This window comes from Amblyomma americanum, chromosome 9, assembly GCF_052857255.1.
Source record: "Amblyomma americanum isolate KBUSLIRL-KWMA chromosome 9, ASM5285725v1, whole genome shotgun sequence".
NCBI classification, from domain to species: Eukaryota; Metazoa; Arthropoda; class Arachnida; order Ixodida; family Ixodidae; genus Amblyomma; species Amblyomma americanum.
The window spans coordinates 46,994,508-47,017,481 of NC_135505.1; the positions used below are offsets into that span (position 1 = coordinate 46,994,508).

Genomic DNA, 22,974 nt, shown 5'->3' on the forward strand with positions numbered 1-22,974 from the left:
AGAATGCATATTACCGATCATGCGTGGCAGCACACCATGCCGACGTCACTGCAACGCGCCACGGAAACTCGTCACACCGAGGGGAGCCTGAGCAGTGACATGCACACTGTAGTGAGAAATCACTATTTTTGTTGTCCCCACGGCATACAGCTGCCATTGAACCTCGCGTTACAGTCCAGACTTTGGCTAAAATATAGGCGTGACCTATTGACACCTCCAAAGAGCAAATCCTTGTGCATTCGATGTAAAAACCAACTGCTCCAGCTATTCTGCCTCCCCATAGTAGGATGCAACTAAGGCATGCATGCAGCGGCTTTTCCCCATCAAAGGACCCTCCATCCAATGGCATCGGCCGATTCTCGTGACCCTGTTAGTGTGGCAATGCAGGGAGTGGCAGATCCCCCTGCTCAATGGTCTGGAAAGTCCCCTCCCTGTATTGTCGAGCCGCTCCCCGTGTCACGCTAGCAGGGTTCAAGGATCGGCTGACGCCATTGGCAGGTGGTGGTGAAAACTTATTCAACAATGAGGGGGGTGAAGCTCATTGGCACCACTAAACTAGGTGTTGTCCTTAGTCGAAGCCGCCGCTTGAACCCATTGGACCAGGGCTTCTCGTTCTAGTCTGGAGCTGCTTCATGTGCAGGGTTGCCTCCCAGAGAGGGCTGGAAGGAGGTCCTTTGACAGGGAAAAGCTAAATAAAGTTTTAAAAATAATGTTTTATCTCCACAGGGAAAAGCCTCTTCATTTTCAAGTTATACCCGAGTAATATCTTAGTGCGTTTCAAGTATCTTGTGCACAATTCATTTGAGGCTGAGAGTACTTCTTGTTACCTTTGAAATGTGTCATAAGCCGTCCAAGTTTTGCGGGCTATAAGCCTTGGCTTTTCGTGGCGACTTCGTTTCTCCTCGAAACGAAAAGTCGAAAGCAGAGCATGTACAGGATGGCAGCGGCGCGTGGGGTGCAGCTGTGGTAGCTGCGAAGAGCCCACACGCCTGGTGTGCTCAATGAATGACTGAAACAAGCTAGGGGAGGCCAAGAGCGCTTTATTCTTCATCGGGGCGACCAGCCGCACATCCAGTAAAAGCGCAACACTCCTGCACGTTAAAGAGAAGAAAAAAAGGAACAAAACGGGGCAAACTTTCGGGGCACCACCGCGGGCTTGCGTAACTCGAGAGGTTAGAACCGACCAAATAAAACCTCGCGCCCCGCATCCATCACAGCTATAACTATCTTACACGTGTAGACACCAAAATTTTTGTAAAGTATTGTTTTAGAATGACGCGTAAGATATCAGTCAACATCAATCACCATGTAAAATTCGCTCACGCTCAGTGCCTGCCTTAAAATTCAACTTATTCTTCTGCACAGCTTTGGTTTCATCAGTCAAAAAGTGAGCCAAGTGATCTCGTACTCACGTGACGGCGCAACTATAGTCTAAACTGAAACCGAAATTGAAACTAGCAAAAAAAATGACAAATTGAGCTTTGACAAATTCCACAGGCATTCAAGTTTAATAATGTATGCATTATTACAAAGCGAAAACACACTTCGAAAAATTTGCTGTCTACTCCTTTATGGAAAGATCGTGCAGAACACACCACACGTGTTCCAGGAAACCCGAACTGAAGGAGTGCAGGCCAAGTGCAGCTACCAAGTTTAGCAAGCCGGTGGCAGTGCCCCGAATACACTTGCCGCCAGCACTGTGCGGACACACTCATGAACCAACAGTGTCAGTCCGCGACACGTCGAATGACAGTTCGGGAAAAAATAAAAAAGAAAATTTGCGATTGATATGCTTGCTCGTTTTGTGATTTCCATGAGGACACCAAAGGCATGTGCCTAGGCCAGAGGCTGTGCGGAACCTGCGAGCGCATTCATTTGCGAGCGGTGTACACTTTCGCCAGCAGCGGTTCGGCATGACGCCAATGGACACACAGTACAAGGCACTAGACAAACACTGTGGTTGGGGAATTGTGGGGAGGAGGGAAGAAAACTTAACGCAGCCTGAAATAATGCACACTTTCCCAACGGAAACATTACATGGAACACACAACCAACCGGCAGCAGCAGCGGCGCCAACTTTGATTGCACAAAAGCGCAGGGCACGCCGAGAGCAAATTGCACTGGGTCGCCCGACCACTTCAACAAGCCAATGCTGGCGTCACACGGCACACAGTGTGCATACAATACGTGCGACAAACAACTGTGCAAAGGAAGATTAATGGCTACAGCTATCAAGGGCTCACCTTCCCCACACCTGCTACTGCAACCACACTCCCCTATAGTTTGTCATGGTTCCCTTGTACGGACGCAATTTTTGTGCCAATCTGGGAGCCAACAGAGGCAGAAACGAGAGTAAGGACAGGTATGAAGTGGGGTGATGAGCATACAGTAAGCCCCTTCTTCTACTGCTGTAAAGAGTTTCTCCAGTTCTAACCAGAAATCATCGCGATTTTTGCAAGCTACGCATCATATTGCACCTATCAGTTCCCTGCCCAACAAAGCTGATTCACTTCTCGTACTGTGCAGTTGAAAGAAAGTGCTTTAAACTATTAAGATATTAAGAATTATGAACTCATGCAGCTTGCAGCTGAGCTAACAGTGGACAGCACTTCACTTCTACCGCAAACTAACAAAGCTTGTATGGTGATACCTCAGTGTGCTTGCTGCACTCAATGGCTAAACCAGGCTCTTTTGTAAGTGGAAAGCCGAGCAGACATGCTGCAAAGATAAGGGTATTATACTTGGCGCATTGTGCATACACTTGGCTGTACAACCATGGATGGTCACTGAAACAACTGGATTGGGTTTGCAGGCTCTGTCAAAAGAGTTTACCCAAAAATGCCAGCCTCCTGTTCTTGGCATTGTCTCACGCACATGCTGTGCTTGAGACAATACCAAGAACTTTACAAAAAAAGAAAACCTTTCTTTTAAAGCAAACTACAGTATTGAGGAAAGAGAACACTCCTTTGATTGCTACAATATGACACCCTGTCTCAACAACTCGCATTGAGTGCTCTGCATGATACCCGTGGTCCTGGAACCTTTGTACCCCAGAGCAACGGACAAGACTCAAACCAGAGACTCCTGTGCTGACAGGTCACAGTGGTAATCCAGCATTTGTGAAAGGAATTCTTTGTGTTGTGACATTAGGTGAACATACAAGGACGACAGCATCAGAAATGATCAAGTATAAACAAGCACATGCTGTCTGTTCTCCGTACTTCACGTTTCGAGCAGTGCTGGCTACAATGAACTTCAATTAATAGGCGCTTGCCATTTAGACAGCTGAAAATATTTCTTTGTAGGAAAAAGTTACAGCAACTCGTGGCTAAAACCATGATGATGCCCTACCTTCCGAGTTACAGCATGGTGCGACACGCTAGGTTGGGCGGGTCAAAGGGTTGCATTCCACCAGTCAATCTGGTCACCTAGCTGCAACTGCAGCGAATGTTATTTCAGGCCTTTACCCATATTCCCTCTGCACACAACTCTTGGCTAACGCCGGCATAGGAGATGCTGGCCGCGGCAGCTAGCATGGCCTGAAGTGAGCCCAGGTGCACAGTCCCAGACACAGAGGACTCCGTTTAACATGACATTTTCACACACCGAGAAACAACAACAAAGACTAAAACAAAAAAAAAACTGCACCACTCCCAGTGCAGCAGGGCATATAACTATAGGAAGACAGGTTTGCAGCTAGGTCTAGGATGCTCCTAAACTTGCTCGACTAGTTTCTTAATAAATACCGCTTGGGATAGAACTCTACATGCCTGACCCTATGAAGGCCGGCCATCTTGACAAGGCCCATGCCATGAGAGAAAACAAGTGCAAACGCGAGCTACAGACACGAGAAGATTGTTTGGTGAAGGGAAGAAGAATCATTTGTACATTTTTTTAGGGGGGGCTGGAGGCAAACGTGATATCTCAGCATCTGGTGTCTGCCTCCATCAGGTAAGCCGAGCACGGCGTGCGTGGCTTCGGCAAAAAAGACGTCTCTTTGGAGGAGCGACAGCGCAGAAGGTTCTTCTTCAAGCGCAGCTCCTGGCACCAGCGACCACCCGTACACTCAACAGGACACAACACACGACAGAACAGGCACGCACAAAAATGCCAGTGCAGGATATGCAGGCAAGCCACGCATTCAGAATTGTCCGTGAAGCAGTCCCAACACAGGGTGTCCTGTAGATTCCTTTTGCTATGTCACCTACAATGGGGCTTCCGCATGTGGAGAAAAAACGGCACTGGAACAGCAGCATTCAGAAGTGCTAATGGCAGGCAGGCAACTTACTACAATGGGCTAGAGAAGTAACACGAACTTTGAGAGACCTCAGCACAAAACAGACAGCCAGCGAGAGCCCACAGAAAGCACTTTCACTGCTATTTCCCACCTGGCGGCTATTCCATGCAGCTTAATGTAGCACCGACTTGGCATTTTTGTTACTGTCATGGACAAGGCGGCTGCTCCACATTTCTGCATTGTTTTACGATGGTTAAGGTATGAACAACATGCCTGTTGTGCATCCACATTTTATAGCTTTGTCAGAGCTAAACATGTTGACAAAGGAGTGTGGCTAATTGTAGATACAAAAATTCCTTACGCTTTCTCTCTGGCTGTCTATCTGCCTAAAAGCTTTCAAGCATGCTGAATCACTTCTCCATCTACGTTTCAGAGAAACCTGCAGAGCTGAGAAGCGCATTAAAAGTTATATGCTTGCCACTCACTGCTACTCGCACCTGCTGTTTTGATGCATCTAAGCCCACTGCTCTGTACTATAACCATAGCTGTGTTCTCTGTCTTGCACACTGAAAGTTAAGCCATAGCCGCCCAGAATGCAAACTGCTGTACAGCCCTGAGCAAGTGGCATTTCCTGAAAAAGTCTGTTCATCACTGTGAAGGACATACAGGCACATAAGCATGACTAAAGACGTGGCCCTTCAGTGACTCTAACTATACCTTTCTAATTCTTTGCACAGACTGAGCTGTAAAAACATTTTTAAAACTATAAGGTGCACCCTGCATGATGCAGTACGTCAGTTTGTATTCTTGACTACCGCGGCAAGAAGATTTGCGCTGGCCAGCAAGGGCCTGCCATATCAGCAACATCAGAGCGAGACATGCCAGCCGAGATATGTGGTTGAGGAGAACACGGACGATCGATCGATGCGCGCCACGGAGCACACCACGCGGACAGAGAGGCTGCGGCGTGAACCAGTGACTGCAGAATGCTCACACCAGCGCCGCGAAGCCTGCCAGTGCCCAGGCCAGCAGCGCGGCAGCAGCCGCAAGCAGCAGTCCGGTCTTGTCTTCGCCGAGGCGTGCCGCCGCGGCCGTTAGGCTTAGCGCGGGCCGCGGACCAGGCCGCCGTCACGAGACTGGAATCAGGCTGGCCGAGCGGCGTGCATACGGTGTCTGGCGCCGGGCAGCCTCGCGCGACGCCGAAGACACTGCCGCCGACACCACGCTGGCCTCGCCCAGTACGGCTTCTAGGCTGCCGCAGCTGTAGCGGTTCCGGGGCCTTGCCAAAGCCGCGTGCGCCGCCGACGAAGAGGCGCCGGGGAACTCGTCGAGGCTCGAGGCTCTGCGCAGCCAGCCCAGCATCACGGGGCACGACTGCGCACGTGGCAGGGCAGCGCGGGATGACAGGGACAGGCCGGGGCACTCGGCACCGGCCGTGGCCAGCGACGACGAAGACGAGGATGTAGACGAGCATGTCGAGGAGGAAGAAGAGGAAGTGGAGGACGACGAGGAGGAACATGATGGCGGCCGCAGTGGGGCACCCCAGAGTGAACCGGACGAGGCACTGGTGACGCCGGAGTCGTGCGACCCTTCTAGTTCGACGGACCTACCCCAGGGGCTCTCTGTGGAGAAGGAAGAGAGAAAGGAGGAGTCAAGCACAAATGCATTCGAGCACTTTGAACTGAATTACACAGACTAATCACTCGAAGAGACTCAACAACGGTTCCCTCAGCTAAACTGCTATGCTGTTCGCACTTAAAATTTCGCTCAAAAGTGGCACTTGGTGGCCAGTTTTGTTTTTTTACTATATACTGGACAAGTACCCGAGTGAGTAAGTAAGAATTAGAAGTCGTGAAAGTAATGTAGCACACTGTGGGGACAAATAAAGACGTGGAACAAGAGGTTCTAGAGCCCTTTTTCCAAATCTGTGTGTCCTCCAGAGTGTGCTATACGACTTTCTAGACCCATCTAGGCCACCTACAAGTTCTATAGGAAGTGTAGTGTATAGCGTTGTGGCAATGCTGGACCAAAATTGATGCTTTGCAACAGCTTTACTGGCCGCACCTTCTCTCGTCACCGGCAGAATGACAAGAGCAGGCGGGCAAGATGTGACACACTGAGTGATGAGAAACGTGCATGTGTCTTCTAGTGTGCAGTGAGGAGGATGTCAGGCAGGGAAAAGGAAAGCAGAGGAAAACTGAACAATATGTGTTAAATGATGCACAGCATATGCACCTGGTGGGTAGGGCAACACACAAAAGACTAACCCCCGTATTCACAAACCGACCTTTACCTTCCCTTTCGAGGTCACCTTTGCGGCTCCTTTGCGGGTGTCAGAAACCAACCTTACCCTTAAACTGCACCTTTAGCCACATTTTCGGGCTCGGAAAGGGTGTGTTCGCAAAGGTGGCCCCTGGCCTACCTTTAGCAGCTCCTTTCGTCAATTCAACATGGCAACCGAGTATGATCTACGACCGCTTTTCCGATCTATCAAGTTCACAGAGTTAATGGAAGAAATCGATCAGGTGCCCCATCGTGTGAAGCCGAGGGATCACCAGTATCCAATGGACCTTCTCGACGACGAGCTTCTCGCGAGGTACCCCTTTTCAAAGCCTGCCGTGCTGGAACTCGTCTGTGCTGCCGCTGCACTGCTGCCCTAACGGACGAGGTTGCCCCATGTCGCCGCTACTGCGACTGCTTATCGACCTTCGCTTTTACGGTGCGGGAACCTTCAAAGTTGTCACCGGCTACCCCGTCGATGTATCCTTGTCAGTGGTATCGTCTGTATCCACCGTCATCGCAGCAACATTGTTTCCGGCTCTAGTCAAGTTTCCTTAAGCCGAAGATATGCACAAACTAAACCAGGAGATACATGTGTGAAAACTTTATCGGTGCACTGCACTGGTCGCCGCGTGCGAACTGCCACCCCACTGCAAGCAGGGGCACACCGAGCGGCAAGCATCGATGCGCAGCTCGACTCAAGCTCCGCCAACAGCCAGTGTCACACTTTGAAGTTTGCAATAGAAAATACAAAAGAGTGGTGTTATCAGAAAGACTACCTGCTATCCTCGAGCAGCGACAAAGCATGCCTACGCAAGTAGAGAGTTTTCGGCTACAGCACCGCCTGCGGGAGCGCCGCGTGACAAACTACGCCCAGCTGCCGTGGTTGTCGCTAAGCCTATAGCCTGTTTCGCATCAACACAGCAGCGGATAGTGCTTCGAAAGTCGCCTGTGCTATAATAAATAGTGCACTGTTGATATCAATTTGCTGTCAACAGCATCATCTCAAAATAAACTAAATATATGGTTGATATGTGCGACGCCTTGGGTCCCGCAACTGGCGGACGCCAGACGAGCGGGACTGCAACAGCAGGCCAACGGAAGCTGCGAGGCGGTTCTCGCAAGAAATTTGCTCGCTTCACAGTTGTAACTTTTACGTGCAACTCAGTATTGGCCAGTGCTCCACAAAAATATATTTTTCACATTTTTCTATCCCAGGTTTTATTATTTACGTTAAGAACAATCTTCAGCTGATTTTTATGACGCCGGAGCACAGGATTCAGGTTGACCGGCCATGCTGCTGGCTTGGTCTACTTCACGTTCGCACCAAAATAAGCAAAACAGCCATGCTATCAGAAAGTATGTCTCCTATATTTGAGCAATGACAGCATGCCTGCGCAAGAGCCCAGCTTTCGGCAGCGACGCTGCCTGCGGGAGCGCCGGGCGACGAACTACGCTGCTCCCTGGCTGCCCTGGTCGTCGCTAAGCCTAGCTGGTTTCGCATTGATGCCGCAGCTGAGGGCACTTTGGAACTGGCCAGCGCTGTAATAAAAACACTACTCTCGTCATCCCTTCACTGCGAACCCGTCCCATAATAAAATAAAGATATGCCCGACTTTCGTGCCGCCTTCTGCAGAGAATCTTGCAGAATTAAGCCAAGTCTGAGCCACGCAAGGCAGCAGCAGCAAAGCGGCTATAGGGTGAAATTTCCTTGTATCACGGTTCTCACATCTACCAGCATCTCCGTATTGGCCAACAATCCTCAGAAAAGGTGCATTTTTGATGTTCAGTGCAAAACAACAACAAAAAAACGCGCACAAGCATAACACACCACGATCGGGGCACATGAATATAAACAAAAAGCGACGTCGACTCAACAAAGCTTCTTGTAGCGACGGCTGCCTAACATTGTGGCTAGACCAAGAGGAAACGTGTAAAAATATGAGTCAGGCTAGGTAATATTGTCTACTGAATGATTATGACAGCTACAGTATATGTTTAACTGCTCTCTATAGTATACAAAACACGTTATCACTACATCCACTGATGCGCCAAGCGTTAATACTTCTTTAGCCTCGTTACCACACCTCTTACTTCTGTGGGTAAGGGCGCTTGCCGCAAGGCTGCCGAAAGGTGGATTTCTGAAACACAGCTTGCCTTTTTCTTACCTTTCACTTACAATAACCTTTCTGAAAGTTTCCCTTCGAGTTAAAGTAAGGCAAAGGTAAGGCCAGTTTGTGAATACGGGGGTAAGAAATGCTTGGGAGCAGCTTGGCTTGGCAGCATGCGCACGTGTGCCTTCTCCTTACGCAAGCAATATAGTACTCCCGAGTCTAGCTCGCTAGCATTAAGACAGATGGCGTAAGAGTAACTGGCATGGGCCAAAGTACCAGTTCAGCACCTACCCTCACGGTGTTCTAATGAGCTCCAAACATCACCGATTTCTACCTGCCTGCATCACTCTCCCATTAGACATATGCAACACCTCCTCAAGACGAGAGGACTCTCCACTGACCAGGGGGCCCACAGCTGTCGGCGGGTGGAGAGGAAGCAAAATCCTGGAGCAGGTGGCTCTCGGAGGGGCTCAAGGGACTCATTGGGAGAGGGGGCACCACGGGGCACCCAACACCGCCTATGCCGCCAGCTGCCTCCAACTCCGCCATATCCTCTAGCGTCAGAGACCTGTGCACGCACACACACCAACACAAGCCAGTTACAAACAATGTGGCACCATCCTATGGGACATTTCAAATCAGAATAGACCACGAGAAGCCACGCCACCAGCAAACAATTTCAGGCGAAGTGAGAGGTTACAATGTGCACCAACACTTCTCCAAGAAGAGCAAGAAATTTTTACAGCATCAACTGCTAAGGCCCCAAAAATTTTTAAAATTTTGAGAATTTTAAAAGGCAGGAAATTTTAAATTAAAGAAACTGAGAACAAAAGAAACATGGAAGGTTCACAGGAAACGTGTCCAATACATGGCAAGCGTGGGCAAATATTCGACATGTTTCCAGTGAATAGACTTGAGCTATGAGTCAATGCTCGTACCGCGTTTCTCTCCCTTTTGTCCTCGTCTTTCGCACTGTCTCCTAGCAACATCATATTCAGAACTAAGGTATTCATATAGTGTGAATGTTAAAATTTTTTCTGCAAGCTTTTCAAGAAAACTAAAGCAACCTTACCGGAAGACTTAAAAGCCACTAGGAGAAGCCACCTTTTTAATGAAGTTGGGGCAAAGACCGCAGCATGTGTGCAAAAGTGAACGTGGCTATGCACAGGGAAAGAAAGCAGTGTGAGTCATCGAGAAACAGAAAGCAATGAAAAAGTCAAGTGGTCTAAGCAAAGGAAAGAAGGACAAACAGATACAGGGCATCAAGAAACGCCAAACAGCAGTGGTACAGTTGTGAAAGCAACGGCATGCATTAAAGTATTGGAGGCTTGCCTTTGCTTGATTGTCGTGTGCGCATGTGAAGGGTTGCCTCTTAAATAAGATCAATGTAGCTGCTGCTTCCATATCAAACGTGCCATCTATGTTTTTTTTTTTTGAAAGGGGGGGTCTGAGAAATCATCTATGGTTTGCCTGAACGAGAATTATGCTTCAATTAAATCCATTAAATTTCTCTGGAGTTCCCAAACTCCTCTCTCTCCTTCTATTCATCCAAAAAATAAGGTAAATCAATCTTTTTTCCATCTTAATGTCGTTCTTACTAATGTGTGTAAGGACAAAAACATTAAAAAAAGAATGTGCATACTAATACACGATTCCGCAAAAAATTGCTTCAAGAAGTACCGCGAGGCAGTTAACTGATGGAAAAGGCTCAAAAAGCTCAAAGTTGTTTTAAATTTTATTTTTCCTGCCAAAATGGGCCTCGACGAACTGTACATCCATGCCTGTAAAAACACAGAGCACCAGGGAAGCCTTAATGGTTTGTTTGATAGTTCAGCAGTATTCAGCATGCAAAGATACGACATGTAGGTGCACCTTTGTCCATTGGCCGGCACTTGAAGCGAGTGGGACAACACGTACCACACTGTTTATTTCAAAGGGTTAAATATTTTAATGTGTACTGAAATATGGCTCCTGCAGGATACATGAATTCTTCAGAAGTTTCTCAGCCGAATGTTGCTTTATATGCTTTTATGCAACTGTTTGTGTAAAACTGAGATCATAATTCTTCGTTTAACCTGGCATTATTACCATGCAAGATTCCATCCATATAAATCCATCACAGCCTTGCAATATTCTACTCTCACGTTATTCTACTCTCACGTTATTCTACTCCCAATTGTTTACCATGTCCATGTCACTCGCAGACTACAAAGAGCCACTCCTCCCAACTGGACCAATCTTTCAGCTGCTCATCGCTCTCAGTGCAGGTGCAGTCACTCCGGTTAGCACACAAAACTTGCTTAAGCAGAAAGTTTTGTGACCACTAAAATAAAAGCTTCAAACAATCAAAAAGCATCTAAGAATGTCTGCTGTTACGTTTCGCCTACGACGCGCGGTATAGCCGGCGCGGATACAACGGACGCCGGGGCTTCGTTCAAAGTGGCAGTCATTTTGGGCCCGTTCAGTGCTGCCGTAATGCCTCCCGCCAAGCGCGTCCAGGCAGGTTTCAATGCCACGTGTCGTCGTGTGTGCGTGTGTGTGTGTGCTTGTTGGTGCCCACGCTTGTCAAAGCGCGGCAGCCGGGGAGAGGAGCTCCCCAACTGGGAGGCGAGGAGGTCTGACCGGCGCCGGCCCGGCGGACGCGTCACTTCACGTCTCAACATGTCCGTGCGTCGCCGTCTCGTGTGACTCATCCCAAGCCGTTCCTTCTTGCCCTCGACTCCGAGGGTATAAAAGCCGCTGCCCCGGACGCCAAAGAGAGACTTCGATTTCTTCCTTCGAGTAACGTGGTCGCCCCGACCGGCTGCTCTTTTGCGATGCCAGAATAAACAAGTTGTTCTGTTGCCAGTCGACTCATCCTTTGCCGGGACCTTCGGATGTTTCCAGCTGTGCCCCAGGCCGCCAGGCCAACGCTACCCTTGGGGCTTGCAACCCATTTGCAACAACTGGTTGCCAGTGGAGAGATCCCGACAACGGAGGCCAGCAGCGAAGATATGCGGTCAACTGTATGCTGAGCAGCACAACGACCATCCGGGAGCAGTGCAACGAGCCCTGTGTGATGACTGGTTGCCTGCAGCGGAACGACTGCGCTGAATTCTTGGCTGCGAGGTTTGGTGAGTGCGGGACTTTCTTCTTCTGAGTTTTGCCAGGCTTTTGTTAGTGTCAGAAACAGAGCTGGTAATTGTGTTGTCATTGCTGCCGGGTTAGTTTGCGGCAAGACAATAGTAGGCAGTAGAGAAAGCAGCATTCGGAGCAGCCATGGATTTGAAGTCGTTGCGCAAACCGAAATTGCTGGAGCTTGCAAGAGAGTTGGGTCTGGATGTCTCAGACAAACTCAGAAAACCAGAACTGCTAAGGGCTATTCTTGAGTTGGAGGCTGAGGATGACGAGTTGTCGGAATGCCTTGAGACCATTGAGGAGAGGGAGCAAAAAGAGGAGCGCGAACGTAAAGAGCAAAAAGAAAAAGACGAGCGGGAACGTAAAGAGCAAAAAGAGAAAGACGAGCGCGAACGTAAAGAACAAAAAGATAAAGAAGAACGCGACCGTCAACACGCTTTGGAAATGAAGCGTCTCGAGGTAGAGATGGAACGCGCTCGTAATGGAAGTCAGGCACACGGTGCAGGAGAACGAGTATCGTTCAAAATGACTGACCTGATGCGCCCGTTTAAGCTTGGAGAGGACATTGGTTTGTTCCTGGTTAACTTTGAGCGAACGTGCGAGAAGCAGGGGTTCTCTCGGGAAACGTGGCCACAGCGCTTGCTCACTTTGTTACCCGGCGAGGCGGCCGACGTAGTCGCTCGCTTGAAGAGAGAGGAGGCAGAGGATTTCGACCAAGTGAAATCGAGTCTGCTAAAAAAGTACAGGCTGTCAGCGGAGGCGTTCCGTCGGAAGTTTCGGGAAAATGAAAAAGGCAGAAGTGAGTCATATACAGAGTTTGCCTACAGGCTTATGTCAAACATGCAGGAGTGGCTCAAAGAAGAGAAAGCGTTTGGTGACCACGAGAAAATTCTGCAGTGTTTCGGGCTGGGACAGTTTTATAGTCGGTTACCTGAGAACGTGCGGTACTGGGTCTTGGATAGGCCTGACGTTAGTACAGTGGCTAAAGCCGCCGAGCTAGCCGAGGAGTTTGTGACGCGTCGGGCTCGCGGAGCTAAGGACGGTCAAAAGGGTGAATTGGGCTCCAAGTCTGAGAGGCCGAAGTTCACACCCATGAGAGCAAGGGGGGACTCACGTAGTGCGGATGCGAGTGAAAGCAGTCCGACCGAACCTAAGGAGACGGCGGCAGCCGAAGCCGAACGCAGAAAGCGGTTCGAGACGAGGCAAGCGCGCGTGTGTTATACGTGCCAGAAGCCGGGCCACTTTTCGGCGCAGTGTCCAGAAACAAAAAGAGAAGTCGTGTGTTTGTCATTATGTAGCACTGACGAGAACATGAAGCTTCTCGAGCCTTACATGCGAGACTTCCTCGTGAACGGGAAAGAGTGCCGAGTGCTTCGTGATTCCGCAGCTACAATGGATGTAGTTCACCCCTCTTACGTAGAACCCGATATGTTCACGGGTGAGTGCGCATGGATCAAGCAAGCCGTGGAAGCTCATAGCGTGTGTCTGCCCGTAGCAAAAGTGCTTATTGAAGGACCTTTCGGAGCATTTGAGACGGAGGCCGTAGTGTCATCTATGCTGCCCCCCCAGTACCCGTACCTATTTTCGAACAGGTCCGATCACCTCCTGCGCGAGAAGGGGCTTTTGTTTGGTGAGGCTAGCGTTCAGGCCTTAACCAGATCGAGAGTTTGGGAGCTCGCTGCAAAGGCGGTAGTTGCGGGGCCGACGTTGTCGAACAATGAAAAAGGGTCGGAGGCGCAGCAAGCTGATGTTCCGAGCACGTCAGAACTGGATAAAATTGAGCCTGTAGCGTTGAAAGCACCAGGTACTGGAGAGGAAATGCCCGACACGGGAAAGTTAGAAGAGCTTCCGGTCGAGCTTCCGGGACTAAGCTCAGTGACGAACAGGGAAGACACCGATCAGGTCATTAGTGACTTAATCGGTAAAGCACCGCTGTCGCCTGAGCAGAAAACCGAACTACACCAACTCTTACAAGAGTTTCAAGGTCAGTTCTCTGAGAGGCCTGGTAGGACTTCTGTCCTTACTCATGATATAGAACTTACCTCCCCAGAGCCAGTACGATCCAAGGCGTACCGGGTGTCACCCCGCCAGCGCGATATTATGGAGGCTGAGGTAAAGAAAATGCTACAGCTCGGTGTTATTGAGGCGGGTGAGAGTGATTATACCTCCCCTTTGATTTTAGTTGAGGTACCGGGCAAGGAACCTCGTCCTTGCGTCGACTACCGCAGGCTTAATTCCATCACTAAGGATCAAATTTATCCGATCCCTAACATCGAGGAGCGCCTTGAGAAAGTTAGTAGCGCTCAGTTTATTTCCACCCTAGATCTTGTCAGGGGTTATTGGCAGGTTCCACTTACAGAAGAGGCTAGTAGGTATGCGGCGTTCATTTCACCAATGGGAACATTCCGTCCTAAAGTTCTGAGTTTTGGTTTGAAGAACGCGCCATACTGCTTTTCAAGCCTCATGGACAAAGTGTTGCGGGGACAGGAAGAATTCGCTTTACCGTATTTAGACGACGTAGCGATATTCTCCGCATCCTGGTCTGAGCATATGGCACACTTGCGGGCAGTGCTAACCCGCCTGCGCGAAGCGGGCTTGACAGACAAGGCTCCCAAGTGCCAATTAGCACAGGCCGAGGTTGTCTACCTCGGTCACGTGATTGGACAAGGTCGTCGCCGCCCCTCTGAAATAAAGGTGGCCGCTGTGCGAGACTTCCCGCAACCGCGCACGAAGACCGATATTCGGTCATTCTTAGGTGTCGCCGGCTACTATCAGAGGTACATCCCCAGGTACTCCGATATCGCGGCTCCCCTGACGGATGCTCTAAGAAAAACAGAGCCCCAAACAGTCGTCTGGAGCGAGACAAAGGAAAGAGCTTTTAGCGCCCTAAAGAGCGCCCTAACAAGCCAGCCTGTGCTACGATCGCCAGACTACACAAAAGGGCTCGTTGTTCAGTGCGATGCTAGTGAGCGAGGCATGGGCGTTGTACTGTGCCAACGGGAAAATGGAGAAGCGGAACACCCCGTCCTGTATGCTAGTCGTAAGCTGACCTGTCGCAAGCAGGCGTACAGCGCCACCGAGAAAGAGTGTGCGTGTCTCGTGTGGGCCGTTCAGAAATTGTCATGCTACCTAGCCGGCTCGAGGTTTATCATTGAGACGGACCACTGCCCTCTCCAATGGCTGCAGACCATCTCTCCCAAAAATGGCCGCCTCCTGCGCTGGAGCCTCGCTTTGCAACAATATTCCTTTGAGGTGCGTTACAAAAAGGGGAGTCTCAACGGTAACGCCGATGGCTTAAGTCGAAGCCCCTAACGTAGGAATCCACCTCAAAGTTGTTTGTTACTGATGTTTTCTTACTGAGGCAGGATTTTTAACATATTGCTTTTGTTTAGTGTTTCAAAGTGATTATGTGCTTTCTAGTGCAATTTTCCAATTTGTGGACGCGTTCTGAGTGCTGCTTGACTACTGTAAGGAACTAGGCAGTAGTATAAAAGGGGAAAGAGCCTGGCAGAGCTTAGTGAGGGTTGTCTCGTGCTTGCTGACTGAGCGGTTGCGTTTCGGCGTAGTTCTAACGCTTGCTGGGAACGAGCACAAAAATGGCAACTCTCCCGAAGTCACTTTGCAGTGCCCTGTGTGAACCTGAACCTGAGAACGAGGCCTTCTCTGTGCGCTGCGCTCAAGCAACGTCGAGAGACGACCGGTTTCGATTACGAGCATCATCGAGCGACATCCCTCCGGACAGCGGATGCAGTCCCCTGACCATCGGGATCTCCTTCTCCCGGCGGGGCGGTCTGTTACGTTTCGCCTACGACGCGCGGTATAGCCGGCGCGGATACAACGGACGCCGGGGCTTCGTTCAAAGTGGCGGTCATTTTGGGCCCGTTCAGTGCTGCCGTAACGCCTCCCGCCAAGCGCGTCCAGGCAGGTTTCAATGCCACGTGTCGTCGTGTGTGCGTGTGTGTGTGTGTGCATGTTGGTGCCCACACTTGTCAAAGCGCGGCAGCCGGGGAGAGGAGCTCCCCAACTGGGAGGCGAGGAGGTCTGACCGGCGCCGGCCCGGCGGAAGCGTCACTTCACGTCTCAACATGTCCGTGCGTCGCCGTCTCGTGCGACTCATCCCAAGCCGTTCCTTCTTGCCCTCGACTCCGAGGGTATAAAAGCCGCTGCCTTGGACGCCAAAGAGAGACTTCGATTTCTTCCTTCGAGTAACGTGGTCGCCCTGACCGGCTGCTCTTTTGCGATGCCAGAATAAACAAGTTGTTCTGTTGCCAGTCGACTCATCCTTTGCCGGGACCTTCGGATGTTTCCAGCTGTGCCCCAGGCCGCCAGGCCAACGCTACCCTTGGGGCTTGCAACCCATTTGCAACACTGCTCATGCAACGACCAACACCACCTTCAATCCAGTTGCATCCACAGCAAGACAAAGGCCTCTCCCACCAATCTTCAATTAACCTCGTCCTGCGCGAGCTATGGCCAGCATGAAAATTTCCTAATTTCATGCGCCCATCTGACTCAGTCGCCCGCCACTATGTTCACCTTCCTTTGCAGTAGACTCCGTTGACAAAATAAACGATTCGCTAGCTATCCTCCGCATTACACGCCATTATCATCAGCCAGCATTTACTTCCAAATCTACTCTGGTTTCTTCCACAGCTCACTGTGCCACCCTCAAATCAATTTTTACTTTCCACTGTTTCTGGCCCACAGGTTAGTACAAGCAAGATAAATATTATGCACACTGTTCTCCATGTACTGCCCCTTTTTTTATTTTTGCGGCGATATTACAGACAGCACGTACCTGTAGGCACTGTCGTGGCTGCGGGTGTCCCTCCGCGGCTCAAAGGAGCCCGCCTTGTGCCGCCTACGCAGGACCACCACCTCTTCCTCCGGCTCCACCTGCTGCTCTTCCGCGAGCCGACAGTCCATGGCTGTTGCACTCAGTGACGTTGCAGGAGGTATCAGCTCCTCCTCGGGGTGGGGTCGTAGCAGCGGCCAGCTCTGCAGGTTGCAGCTGCGACTGCGCTGCACTTCCGGCCGCTTGCCGCCCCCATTTGCCGAGCCACGCAGGTCCAAACTCAGCCGGCACAGAGACCACCTGCGGGCAACGGCACAAGGCTGACAGTTGGAACAAGATTGCAGGTATTTTCAGCCGTAAATAAACAAGCACGGAGAGATGCAGATGACACAACTGCTAGGCTTCAAATTGAATAGAGAAGAACCACACTGTCAGGTTCCAGGTGTCACGTTTTTTGGCTGTTGCATTGTTGTGAGCCAGTACTGCTGCAGCTCCTATAGAAAACCATGCAATACAAGTGAATGTCATCTTAAGCTATAGTGCTTATTCCCATGCCACCATTTTGACTGCCATGTTTAGCGCGCGCAACACTCCATCAGCTTTTTTCTGCCACCATGTTTGGCAGCTTCTGGTGTAATACGCCCACGCTGAAGCCACACACTTCACAGGCACCATGAATTTTGCTGTGGCCGGCTGCTGGTGCAGTTCCATCACTGTTGCGATGCAAGAGCGAATTACCACAGGCAAAAAAAAACTGAAACTATGCTGCGACAAAGGGTATGCAGGCAGCGCTGATTGTGCGGGTTCGTTCAAGGGGTTTAGTTTCTGCAATCTGCTTTGTCGACGGCCGTGTGGGACTAAAGCGGCCGCCGCAAGAACAGCACAGAAGCACACGTGTGCCGCAGCTTCGCCCACTCTGCGCATGCTCCTTCCTCACTAACCTTCCACCGACAGCCGTTCACGATGACAGACCATCACAGTGCATTTGGGATGCTCTGTGCATGAAGAACGAGAGTGACAAAGCCTTACAAATTCTACAGAGCCACAATGCCGTTACAAGAAATAATCTACTTAATGAAAATACAGCAGCATGAGCCACCAAGGAATCTAACCTGGTCGTTATATTTATTATTTTTAGCAACAAGCGTTGCAGAAGAAGCAGCCATCAGCAAAATCTGCAAAGATACTGATTAAGCAACTTTAACGCAGTCCCAAACATCGAAATAATTTTTTTCCAGATAGTTGTCTTTTTTTTACTCAGAGCCACAAAGGCTGCACTCACAAATGACAGCAGAAAGCCTCAGAGTGCAGAATGATTTCATGCTGTATTTGCAGCTTGTACCTAAAAAAATAAATATTTGATCAAATTGCGCTATATAATTATGCTGGCGACAATTATTGAACAAATGCGCAGCTCCACCACAGTCTGACAGCATTTGGAACCCCACTGATCTGATATCACCACTTTGCACTTGATAAAACAGCTGCAGGTATGCCTCAAAGTTTTATTATTCATAGTGTAAAGGTGTTCATTGGAACCGCAAATCGGTAGGCGTTGGTCGGACGGCGGCCCGACGGACACACTCACAGGCGTCTCTAGAGAATCACAGCTGCACTTCGTCTACCTCTTCTCTGCGCTGCTTGAACTCCTGCCAGTCGGTCCCATTACAATAACTATTTAGCAAGGCTATGCAGGGATAATAACTTGCCGTAGTAGAGGGCTTTGTAGTAAAATTCTACCCAGCCTGGACTGTCCTTAATTTTCGTTTTCGCCGTTGCCGAGGACATTTACTGCTTTCTGAGCTTCTTTGATTGTACTCTGCATGTTCGTAATGATTCCTTGCCACCAGCAGCAAAGCAGAATGATTTTTTCTGCAAGACGATCTGGTGTCGACCTTATTATTGTACTGCAGAGTAGCCCAAGCCGCTTCAGGCCAGCAACTGATTTTTGTTGTAGTGATCAGAACATTTACCATGGAGAGTTCAGTAACTCTGTAAACTTGTTTCTGACACAGTAACAATTAAAACATATATTCTAGATTTTTAATTCTTTTATTCTCTGACAGAATAAATTTCTCGTCAGTTTTGTGCATCACTCCAATGCTTCCAATAAGTTTTTTTCTTCAAAAGCTGCATGTATGTTTTACTTTGCCATTAAAAATAGGGCTCTACTACACTGATCTGCTGCAATAAAGCGAATTTTTTAATTCATGCCCGAATAAGCTTTTTAGGCACACCAACCTGAAATTGCTTGTTTTCCCGTAATAAGGAAAGAGCAAAAACCATGTGACTCTGCCTATATCTTGCTGACAGCACATACTACCAAATGAACGCGACAAAAACTTGAGCTCAAATGAGAGTTGAGGACATGAGAAAGCGCTTCTTGCTCAGGCAGCCACCAACAATGCTGGCTCTGTTTGAAGTCCACAGAATGCACCAGTTTACTTCAACCTTGAGCTACATTAGGTATGTAGCTTAATCTACATTAGATATGTAGATAGCAAAAAAAACGATTTGCTTAGAGAAACACATCACATTCTGTACTGCGAAAAATATAAAAATGTGCAGTTATATACATTAGCTGCTGCGCTGTATAAGAAACGTGACAGGTGTGATTAATGGCATAACCCAGACGGCCTGCAATGTCTGACAGACGTCCGATTAAGGTCCGTACGTCCAAAGCCGAATCCGGACATCCGAAAGAAGAACGAAGCCGATCCCAAAGCAGACATCCGAATCCGGATGTCCAGTGGGCGTCCAAAAATCCAGAGATCCGAATCCGGATGTCCGGCGGTCTTACGAGGGGAGTCCTACTTAGGACCGATTTTGAAGACGGGCAGAACGGAAAAATCATTTTTTCATTCGGCAGTAAACCGGTATATTTCTTGTCTGGTTGTAGGAGGTGGGGAGGGCTAGAGAGCTGCCCACTGAGGACTCTTAGAAGCTCGAATTAGCTTCGCGACCTGTAGTCTTATTTCTTGTGTTTTGCAACACTGGTGGTGCTGAAATACTTTTCCATATTGCAGGCTGTAAGAGCAGCACATGGCATTCTGTCTGCAATCTTTAGCACAGCTGCTTGAACACAGACGCCGCGCTAACTTCGTATTTGGCACGTGGTGGCCCGTACACCTAAGCGAGCAATCTTTCAGCGGGAGAGTCCTTCTGCAAATAAAATGTCTGCGGAGCTCCGCTTGTGCATTGAATCCATCGCGTGGACGCAACCTTCCCGCCGGTCTAACTCGCTGTGAGGACGTTGCACTGAGGATACGAGTGTGTGCAGTGCTGCATCCTCTACTCACAGGCCCCTCCACTAACATGTCCTTCCTGCCCTACTCCAACCAAGGAGGTAGTGCTTAGCCATTTTTTTACAGCTTGATCCAGTCTTAGTGACACGCACGCCACTGACTACGCAGACACAGCTACCACCCTAACCGCCAGCCAGATGCACGCATGTGGACACATGCGCCACGGACACATGCGCTGCACATGGAGCCTTAATTCGTTCCGAAAAGTTAATTTGCACAATGAACAAAGCTGTCCCCTCACCTCTTTCATTTCACTTCATCAAACTGCCTGCTAGCCTTTATTTCCGCTGCCCCAGCTCAGGTGCCACCGCCACAGTGATGCAGATGCCGGGGTTAGCAAAAATCTTTTAGCTTCCATTTTTATTGTTATTTTTTAATAAACACTTACTACTACTACAATGAACGAAAAGAATCCTCACACAACGCGAACGATTGATTTTGGTACAGTGCCCCAGTTAATTTTGGTCCATTATGTCTGTTTATTGCTAGACTTGCATTGACTTGAATCCAGGATTGCTTTTAGCCAAAAAAGAAATGCCTTCTGTTGATTCCGAACGTTAAACTACAATTTTAAACACTTTAGAAGCTACTTATATACTTTATTCTTATTTTTATTCCTGATTGCAAAAGAAAAGGCCGGCTTAAAAGCCAAAACCAGCCAAAGCCGATCCCGAGCCGCACTGAAGTAAACAACAAATATGGCCGGCGTTCTTTGTGGCTATGTGCTTGCGAGCTCGACATGCCTTTTTTTTTTTTCGTCGTCAAGCGCTGTTCGCAGACAGTGCGACTCTTGATATCAATGAATAAGTATCTCGTGCATCTGTAGGTGACATCTGTTTTCGGCAAAGAACATTCAACAGGAAGAGAAAGGAGCAATTAGCCATTAAGCGTCGTTGTACTCTGAAGTTGGGCAGTGGAGCATTTCTTGTGAGTGGTTACTCAAGAGAAGCAAATACCTGAAAATGCACCCTAGGGCGGTCAAGTTATACCGGTGATTGAAAAAAAGCTTGGAAGTTAGAAAAAGTTCCCCAGCGTCGCATCATCATCTTACGCCCGTACACCCAGCCTGTACAGCCGAACTTGACTGGAATGTGCGAAACGCCTTGAAAGGTGAGCCCATTTGTCTGAAGCGCTCGAGCGGTGCTCTACGAAGGAAAGAAAGCGAATTTTTAGAACAGGTACTGAATTTCAGAAATATTCGCGCTCAAGTACAGCCTGATAGGAATGCATCCCCGTGCAGGAACAAGCACTTCATCCTTACGCTGCGTAAAATTTTCTTTCATTCACTCTGCACGCCACCGCTCGAGAGTTCTAGACAAATGTGCTCACCTCTGTATACGTGGACAGATCACCATGACTGTTTTCAGTGTGGTTTTGTAATTTACCGTATATGTATATTGTGTGTCGTGTTTGTCGCTTCGGAAGCAGCCCTTTCATGCAATAAATGATTTTTCGTTGGACCTAATGCTACTTATTTTTGTTCTTCATGAACAGTGGCCTACTGACTTCGTGCTGCAAAAAGCATGCAGAAACTGCTTGAATAACCTGGCTATGCACGGTATCTTGCGACGGTCCGAGAAATGTCCGTACGTATGTGTTCGGACGTCCGTTGGATGGACTACACATGTTCCGCGGTCTTGCATTGGATGGTCCGACGGACATCCGGTGGTTAACTTTGGGTAAAAATGGGCGTCGGAACATCTGAAAGTTCGAAGCGGGATAACCGTCGGACGTTAATGGCCGTGTGGGAATGTGTGTGCCACTTTCAATGTTGCTCATTCTGTTTTTGAGTGCACCTACTCCCAAAGCCACCTGTACCACATAAATACTGCAACTACTTCACAAGTTCCAACCCTTGCCTTTTGTGCACCCACTGCCAACAAAAACCCATCTACAGGATTCCACAAAAAACAAATGTGCAAATACAGCCATCAAATCCATACTCACATCAAGAACAGAAGCTTTTTAATGCCACTCAACATTCATGGCACTATGAAAAAAAAAGAAGATGAAGAAACTGACCGTGGGTCTGCGGCAGGCCTGACGAGTGGGGGCGGCCGCTCCCCCTCGCGGGGCTGCTCTCGGTGTTCCTCCTCACAGCGGCCACCTGGGGGCCGCTCTTCAGGAAGCGGGGCACTCGCGGCGCCCCCTGTCCGATGGATTGCCTCCCCTCGCAGCTCCCGCTCATACTCCAGCAGCTGGCCCAGAAAGTTGAAGTTGGGCGAGATGCTGGGCCGCTTGGCCTTGACGTACCTGTATGCACCAACCGAGACAGAGCTGCTGCTTCCATATGCACACACCCTTACACTTGCCTGCTGCAGCTGTATCCTCTACATGTGAGAAAGATTCGCAGACCGCATCAGTCACCCATAGAGGGCAAAACATTACAGCACGCTCCTTTAGTCTGGTGGGTGTTTGGACAAATAAGATGATGCATTGTATTGAAAGCATGTTCGAGCAAGTGCTATGGTCCACTCCACAGCTCTCTAAATAGATTCCTGTCTCTTTAGCAGCTATCCTCCGAGGAGAGCTTCTTTCTCTGTCTGAACAGCCGGCCAAAAGGCTCCCCAAGCACAGCAGAGCCTCGCTGATACATTTCTGGTTCATACGTTTAAAACTGCGGGCAATAAAAATGTTCCCCTTCAGTTATCATTTTTCTTCCGGCTCATACCGTCAAGGACCAGAAGAAGAAATAGGCAGTGGTGCAGGACAGAACGCTTGTGCTAGGCCAGCAGCCATTAAATGGTACCATGCCGCTCATTCATTGGCTTGCCGCTACAGAATATTTGTTGGAGGCGCAGGCGTTCGTAATCCTGGTCCTGTAGCTTCAAAGCCTGTCATCCATTGAAGTCTTCGGAGGAGTGCTCGTGGTTTCGCACCGCCCCACATTGTCCCAGCCGGCCAGATGTGGCTTCACCTCGTCGCTCTCCTCTGCCCTGTCACCCAGCTCCGACCAGAAGACACGACATGACGACTACGACCTTACTGACATGAGGCCACTGCCACCTGACCTGAGACCCACTGACCGCCCCACATCAGAACACAGCACCTCCCCTGCCCTACCATTGGGTGCGTCCATGGACCTTGGCCGTTTGCTGCTAGCAACCGGGCACTCTGCAGTCTTCA

At 49.4% G+C, this 22,974-nt stretch overlaps 1 protein-coding gene across 2 annotated transcripts in view; it reads right to left on the reverse strand.

The window, feature by feature from the left end:
* Positions 1-1,020: 1,020 nt before the first annotated feature.
* LOC144104377 (uncharacterized) overlaps positions 1,021-22,974 on the reverse strand; it is a 112,237-nt gene continuing 90,283 nt past the window's right edge. For both annotated transcript variants that reach the window (XM_077637338.1, XM_077637339.1), the window contains exons 7-10: positions 21,871-22,101; positions 16,547-16,843; positions 9,033-9,199; positions 1,021-5,859 (exon numbers count right to left, since the gene is read on the reverse strand). In XM_077637338.1, the coding sequence (XP_077493464.1) occupies positions 5,366-5,859; positions 9,033-9,199; positions 16,547-16,843; positions 21,871-22,101 (1,189 nt within the window). In that variant the 3' untranslated portion in view covers positions 1,021-5,365. The remainder of the gene's footprint in view (positions 5,860-9,032; positions 9,200-16,546; positions 16,844-21,870; positions 22,102-22,974) is intronic.